The sequence below is a fragment of the Callionymus lyra genome, chromosome 6 (assembly GCF_982586985.1).
Source record: "Callionymus lyra chromosome 6, fCalLyr1.hap1.1, whole genome shotgun sequence".
In the NCBI taxonomy this organism is placed as follows: Eukaryota; Metazoa; Chordata; class Actinopteri; order Syngnathiformes; family Callionymidae; genus Callionymus; species Callionymus lyra.
Window position 1 is genome coordinate 2,459,868 of NC_141823.1, and position 8,335 is coordinate 2,468,202.

The following is an 8,335-nucleotide window of genomic DNA, read 5'->3' on the forward strand; positions in this document are numbered from 1 at the left end:
AGTTCTGGCGTCTGGGTTCAGTCCTGGTCACCAGTGCAGGACCACATCAGTTGAGTCTTTACTATTTCCTGTTGAATGTTCAGAATTCAGCTCTGATCCTCTCACTCCTCTGGTCCTCTCACTCCTCCGGTCCTCTCACTCCTCTGGTCCTCTCACTCCTCTGGTCCTCTCACTCCTCCTCTGGTCCTCTCACTCCTCTGGTCCTCTCACTCCTCTGGTCCTCTCACTCCTCTGGTCCTCTCACACATCTGGTCCTCTCACTCCTCCTCTGGTCCTCTCACTCCTCCGGTCCTCTCACTCCTCTGGTCCTCTCACTCCTCTGGTCCTCTCACTCCTCCTCTGGTCCTCTCACTCCTCTGGTCCTCTCAGGACTCTGGTCCTCTCACTCCTCCTCTGGTCCTCTCACTCCTCTGGTCCTCTCACTCCTCTGGTCCTCTAACTCATCTGGTCCTCTCACTCGTCCGGTCCTCTCACTCCTCCGGTCCTCTCACTCCTCTGGTCGTCTCACTCCTCTGGTCCTCTCACTCCTCCTCTGGTCCTCTCACTCCTCTGGTCCTCTCACTCCTCTGGTCCTCTCACTCCTCTGGTCCTCTCACTCCTCCGGTCCTCTCACTCCTCTTTTCCTCTCACTCCTCTGGTCCTCTAACTCATCTGGTCCTCTCACTCCTCCGGTCCTCTCACTCCTCTGGTCCTCTCACTCCTCTGGTCCTCTAACTCATCTGGTCCTCTCACTCCTCTGGTCCTCTCACTCCTCCGGTCCTCTCACTCCTCCGGTCCTCTCACTCCTCCGGTCCTCTAACTCATCTGGTCCTCTCACTCCTCTGGTCCTCTCACTCCTCTGGTCCTCTCACTCCTCTGGTCCTCTCGCGTCTGGGTTCAGTCCTGGTCACCAGTGCAGGACCACATCAGTCTCAGTAGTTTGTCCAGGAGGGTAAGGACTAGTTCTGGCGTCTGGGTTCAGTCCTGGTCACCAGTGCAGGACCACATCAGTCTCAGTAGTTTGTCCAGAGAGTGAGGACTAGTTCTGGCGTCTGGGTTCAGTCCTGGTCACCAGTGCAGGACCACATCAGTCTCAGTAGTTTGTCCAGGAGAGTGAGGACTAGTTCTGGCGTCTGGGTTCAGTCCTGGTCACCAGTGCAGGACCACATCAGTCTCAGTAGTTTGTCCAGGAGAGTGAGGACTAGTTCTGGCGTCTGGGTTCAGTCCTGGTCACCAGTGCAGGACCACATCAGTCTCAGTAGTTTGTCCAGAGAGTGAGGACTAGTTCTGGCGTCTGGGTTCAGTCCTGGTCACCAGTGCAGGACCACATCAGTCTCAGTAGTTTGTCCAGGAGAGTGAGGACTAGTTCTGGCGTCTGGGTTCAGTCCTGGTCACCAGTGCAGGACCACATCAGTCTCAGTAGTTTGTCCAGAGAGTGAGGACTAGTTCTGGCGTCTGGGTTCAGTCCTGGTCACCAGTGCAGGACCACATCAGTCTCAGTAGTTTGTCCAGAGAGTGAGGACTAGTTCTGGCGTCTGGGTTCAGTCCTGGTCACCAGTGCAGGACCACATCAGTCTCAGTAGTTTGTCCAGAGAGTGAGGACTAGTTCTGGCGTCTGGGTTCAGTCCTGGTCACCAGTGCAGGACCACATCAGTCTCAGTAGTTTGTCCAGGAGAGTGAGGACTAGTTCTGGCGTCTGGGTTCAGTCCTGGTCACCAGTGCAGGACCACATCAGTCTCAGTAGTTTGTCCAGAGAGTGAGGACTAGTTCTGGCGTCTGGGTTCAGTCCTGGTCACCAGTGCAGGACCACATCAGTCTCAGTAGTTTGTCCAGAGAGTGAGGACTAGTTCTGGCGTCTGGGTTCAGTCCTGGTCACCAGTGCAGGACCACATCAGTCTCAGTAGTTTGTCCAGGAGAGTGAGGACTAGTTCTGGCGTCTGGGTTCAGTCCTGGTCACCAGTGCAGGACCACATCAGTCGAGTCTTTACTATTTCCTGTTGAATGTTCAGAATTCAGCTCTGATCCTCTCACTCCTCTGGTCCTCTCACTCCTCTGGTCCTCTCACTCCTCCTCTGGTCCTCTCACTCCTCTGGTCCCCTCACTCCTCCTCTGGTCCTCTCACTCCTCTGGTCCTCTCACTCCTCTGGTCCTCTCACTCCTCCTCTGGTCCTCTCACTCCTCCTCTGGTCCTCTCACTCCTCTGGTCCTCTCACTCCTCCTCTGGTCCTCTCACTCCTCTGGTCCTCTCACTCCTCCTCTGGTCCTCTCACTCCTCTGGTCGTCTCACTCCTCTGGTCCTCTCACTCCTCCTCTGATCCTCTCACTCCTCTGGTCCTCTCACTCCTCTGGTCCTCTCACTCCTCCTCTGGTCCTCTCACTCCTCTGATCCTCTCACCCCTCTGGTCGTCTCACTCCTCTGGTCCTCTCACTCCTCTGGTCCTCTGACTCCTCTGGTCCTCTCACTCCTCCTCTGGTCCTCTCACTCCTCCTCTGGTCCTCTCACTCCTCTGGTCCTCTCACTCCTCTGGTCCTCTCACTCCTCCTCTGGTCCTCTCACTCCTCTGGTCCTCTCACTCCTCTGGTCCTCTCACTCCTCCTCTGGTTCTCTCACTCCTCTGGTCCTCTCACTCCTCTGGTCCTCTCACTCCTCCTCTGGTTCTCTCACTCCTCTGGTCCTCTCAGTCTTCCTCTGGTCCTCTCACTCCTCTGGTCCTCTCAGGACTCTGGTCCTCTCACTCCTCCTCTGGTCCTCTCACTCCTCCTCTGGTCCTTTCACTCCTCTGGTCCTCTCACTCTTCCTCTGGTCCTCTCACTCCTCTGGTCCTCTCACTCCTCCGGTCCTCTCACTCCTCTGGTCCTCTAACTCATCTGGTCCTCTCACTCCTCCGGTCCTCCCACTCCTCTGGTCCTCTCACTCCTCTGGTCCTCCCACTCCTCTGGTCCTCTAACTCATCTGGTCCTCTCATTCCTCTGGTCCTCTCACTCCTCCTCTGGTCCTCTCACTCCTCCTCTGGTCCTCTCACTCCTCTGGTCCTCTCACTCCTCCTCTGGTCCTCTCACTCCTCCGGTCCTCTCACTCCTCCGGTCCTCTCACTCCTCTGGTCCTCTAACTCATCTGGTCCTCTCACTCCTCCGGTCCTCTCACTCCTCTGGTCCTCTAACTCATCTGGTCCTCTCACTCCTCCGGTCCTCCCACTCCTCTGGTCCTCTCACTCCTCTGGTCCTCCCACTCCTCTGGTCCTCTAACTCATCTGGTCCTCTCACTCCTCTGGTCCTCTCACTCCTCCTCTGGTCCTCTCACTCCTCTGGTCCTCTCACTCCTCTGGTCCTCTCACTCCTCCTCTGGTCCTCTCACTCCTCCTCTGGTCCTCTCACTCCTCTGGTCCTCTAACTCATCTGGTCCTCTCACTCCTCTGGTCCTCTCACTCCTCCTCTGGTCCTCTCACTCCTCTGGTCCTCTCACTCCTCCTCCTTCTTTCATGTGAGCTCTCAGCATCACTCTCACGATCACAGTCATCACACAAGGAGACGCTGCATTCAGAGCCATTTAGGACTTAAGAGCTGTGAGCCTTTTATCTTCTCATGTTAGGACACACACCAGGACACACACCAGGACACACACCAGGACACACACCAGGACACACACCAGGACACACACACACCAGGACACACACCAGGACACACACCAGGACACACACACACAGACACACAGACTGGGGGACACACACCAATACACACACCAGGACACACACACACCAGGACACACACACACACCAGGAAACACACATACCGGGACACACACACACCAGGACACACACCAGGACACACACCAGGACACACACACACCAGGACACACACCAGGAAACACACATACCGGGACACACACTCTCTGGGGGACACACACCAGGACACACCAGGACATACACACACCAGGACACACACACACCAGGACACAGACACACCAGGAAACATACACACACCAGGACACATACACACCAGGACACACACACACCAGGATACAGACACACACACACACACACACACACAAAACACTCTCTGAGGGACACACACCAATACACACACCAGGACACACACACAGGACACACACAGACCAGGACACACACACACCAGGATACATACACACCAGGACACATACACACCAGGACATACACACACCAGGACATACACACACCAGGACACACACACACCAGGACACACAGTTTTATCTTGATCTTTAAAATATATACTTTATTGAATATTGTTTTGATTGTTAAAGCGCTTTGTGACCCTGGTCTGGAAAAGCCCTATACAAATAAAAATTACTTACTTACTTACACACCAGGACACACACACACCAGGACACATACACACCAGGACACACACACACCAGAACACATACACACCAGGACACACACACACACCAGGACACATACACACCAGGACACACACACACCAGGACACGTACACATCAGGACACGTACACACCAGGACACACACACACCAGGACACGTACACACCAGGACACACACACACCAGGACACGTACACACACCAGGGTACATACACACTAGGACACACACCAGGACACACACACACACCAGGACACATACACACCAGGACACACACACACCAGGACACGTACACACCAGGACACGTACACACCAGCATACACACCAGGACACGTACACACCAGGACACGTACACACCAGCATACACACCAGGACACGTACACACCAGGACACATACACACCAGGACACGTACACACACCAGGGTACATACACACTAGGACACACACCAGGACACACACACACCAGGACACACAGTTTTATCTTGATCTTTAAAATATATACTTTATTGAATATTGTTTTGATTGTTAAAGCGCTTTGTGACCCTGGTCTGGAAAAGCCCTATACAAATAAAAATTACTTACTTACTTACACACCAGGACACACACACACCAGGACACATACACACCAGGACACACACACACCAGAACACATACACACCAGGACACACACACACACCAGGACACATACACACCAGGACACACACACACCAGGACACGTACACATCAGGACACGTACACACCAGGACACACACACACCAGGACACGTACACACCAGGACACACACACACCAGGACACGTACACACACCAGGGTACATACACACTAGGACACACACCAGGACACACACACACACCAGGACACATACACACCAGGACACACACACACCAGGACACGTACACACCAGGACACGTACACACCAGCATACACACCAGGACACGTACACACCAGGACACGTACACACCAGCATACACACCAGGACACGTACACACCAGGACACATACACACCAGGACACGTACACACACCAGGGTACATACACACTAGGACACACACCAGGACACACACACACCAGGACACGTGACCTTCTCTCTCCTGCCTCCAGGGGGCGCCAACAAACGATTGATGAAAGTCATTCTTCTCTTCTTCTCTTCCAGGGTCCGATCGAGAACGACGTTGTGATCCATGTGGCGCTGATCGCTGAGAGCCAGAGGTACAGTAATGGACCTGTGTGTGTGTGTGTGTGTGTATTTGTGTGTGTTATGTGTGCGTTTGTGTGAACATTGAAAGGCAATTAATTTGGCCCCGGGGCCGCATGATAGAGCGAGAAGGAGCCGATTAATTCCATCTCTATTAAAAAGACTAAGTTGTTTATATCAAGTTAACGTATTAGTGCATATCTGAGCCATGAATAATTGATGTGTGTGTGTGTGTGTGTGTGTGTGTGTGTGTGTGTGTGTGTGTGTGTGTGTGTGTGTGTGTGTGTGTGTGTGTGTGTGTGCGTGTGCGTGCGTGTGTGTGTGTGTGTGTAGACTCCAAGTGTTTCTCAATACCTATGGGATTCAGACTCAGACTCCGCAGCAAGTGGAACCGATCCAGATCTGGCCTCAGAAGGAGCTGGTCAAAGTAAGACACACACAAACACACACCTACACACTCACACACACAAATACACACCTACACACACACACACAAACACACACCTACACACTTACACACACAAATACACACCTACACACACACACACACACACACACAAATACACACCTACACACACACACACACACTTACACACACACACACACACACACACACACAAACACACCCCCCCACACACACCTACACACTCACACACACACCTACACACACACACACCTACACACTTACACACACACCTACACACCTACACACTCACACACACACCAACACACCTACACACACACCTACACACACACACACCTACACACTCACACACACACCAACACACCTACACACCTACACACCTACACACACACACACCTACACACTTACACACACACCAACACACCTACACACTCACACACACACCTACACACACACACACCTACACACTTACACACACACCTACACACTCACACACACACTAACACACCTACACACTCACACACACACCTACACACTTACACACACACCTACACACCTACACACTCACACACACACCAACACACCTACACACCTACACACACACACACCTACACACTCACACACACACCAACACACCTACACACCTACACACCAACACACCTACACACACACACACCTACACACTTACACACACACCTACACACACACACACACACACAAATACACACCTACACACCAACACACCTACACACTTACACACACACCTACACACAGACACACACATGTTATGCAGCTCCAGAGGATTTCCCAGCAGTGTAACAGTGGTGGTTTCGTCCCAGTCGACCGGGGCCACGGCCCGCACAGACACGTCAATCAATGTTGACATGAATCTTGTAGTTTAGAGTCAGATGACGATTTGATTGGTTCAGACACGAGTCCTTCAAACCCCAGTGAGTCACTGTGACTCAAACTCAATAATGACTCAGACTGTTTGACTCATCATCCTCATCATCCTCATCTTCATCCTCTTCTTCATCCTCCTCTTCATCCTCCCTTTCTTCATCCTCCTCTTCATCCTCCCTTTCTTCATCCTCCTCTTCATCCTCTTCTTCATCCTCCTCTTCATCCTCCCTTTCTTCATCCTCCTCTTCATCCTCCCTTTCTTCATCCTCCTCTTCATCCTCTTCTTCATCCTCCTCTTCATCCTCCCTTTCTTCATCCTCCTCTTCATCCTCTTCTTCATCCTCCTCTTCATCCTCCTCTTCATCCTCCCTTTCTTCATCCTCCTCTTCATCCTCCCTTTCTTCATCCTCCTCTTCATCCTCTTCTTCATCCTCCTCTTCATCCTCCCTTTCTTCATCCTCCTCTTCATCCTCTTCTTCATCCTCCTCTTCATCCTCCCTTTCTTCATCCTCCTCTTCATCCTCCCTTTCTTCATCCTCCTCTTCATCCTCTTCTTCATCCTCCTCTTCATCCTCCCTTTCTTCACCCTCCTCTTCTTCATCCTCCTCTTCATCCTCCCTTTCTTCACCCTCCTCTTCTTCATCCTCTTCTTCATCCTCCTCTTCATCCTCCCTTTCTTCACCCTCCTCTTCTTCATCCTCCTCTTCATCCTCCCTTTCTTCACCCTCCTCTTCTTCATCCTCTTCTTCATCCTCCTCTTCATCCTCCCTTTCTTCACCCTCCTCTTCTTCGTCCTCTTCTTCATCCTCCTCTTCATCCTCCCTTTCTTCACTCTCCACTTCTTCATCCTCCTCTTCATCCTCCCTTTCTTTACCCTCCTCTTCTTCATCCTCCTCTTCTTCATCCTCTTCTTCATCCTTCTCTTATTCAACCTCCTCTTCATCCTCCTTTCTTCACCCTCCTCTTCTTCATCCTCCTCTTCTTCATCCTCATCCTCCTCTTCTTCCACCTCCACTTCTTCATCCTCCTCTTCTACATCCTCATCCTCCTCTTCTTCACAGATAATAATCCTCAGTGTTTATCTCTCTCTCTCTCTCTCTCTCTCTCTCTCTCTCTCTCTCTCTCTCTCTCTCTCTCAGCACTGCAGCCTCTCAGCAGAGGAGCAGTGCACCTCCTGCTGGTGGTTTGTGCTGGTGCAGCGAAAGACTGCAGCGTGTTCAGATGAAACCACGTGACTCCTGACGGTCTCGCTGACTCCTGACGGTCTCGCTGACTCCTGGCGGTCTCGCTGACTCCTAACTGTCTCGCTGACTCCTGACGGTCTCGCTGACTCCTGACGGTCTCGCTGACTCCTGACGGTGTCGCTGACTCCTGACGGTCTCGGTGACTCCTGACGGTCTCGGCGACTCCTGACGGTGTCGCTGACTCCTGACGGTCTCGCTGACTCCTGACGGTGTCGCTGACTCCTGACGGTGTCGCTGACTCCTG

The 8,335-nt window shown here is 52.5% G+C and overlaps 1 protein-coding gene across 3 annotated transcripts in view; it reads left to right on the forward strand.

The window, feature by feature from the left end:
* The window catches only part of phkb (phosphorylase kinase, beta), a 133,334-nt gene that overhangs the window by 93,054 nt on the left and 31,945 nt on the right, over positions 1-8,335 (forward strand). For all 3 annotated transcript variants that reach the window (XM_087793017.1, XM_087793016.1, XM_087793018.1), the window contains 2 exons: positions 5,479-5,534; positions 5,854-5,947. In XM_087793017.1, coding sequence (XP_087649143.1) covers positions 5,479-5,534; positions 5,854-5,947 — 150 coding nt within the window. The remainder of the gene's footprint in view (positions 1-5,478; positions 5,535-5,853; positions 5,948-8,335) is intronic.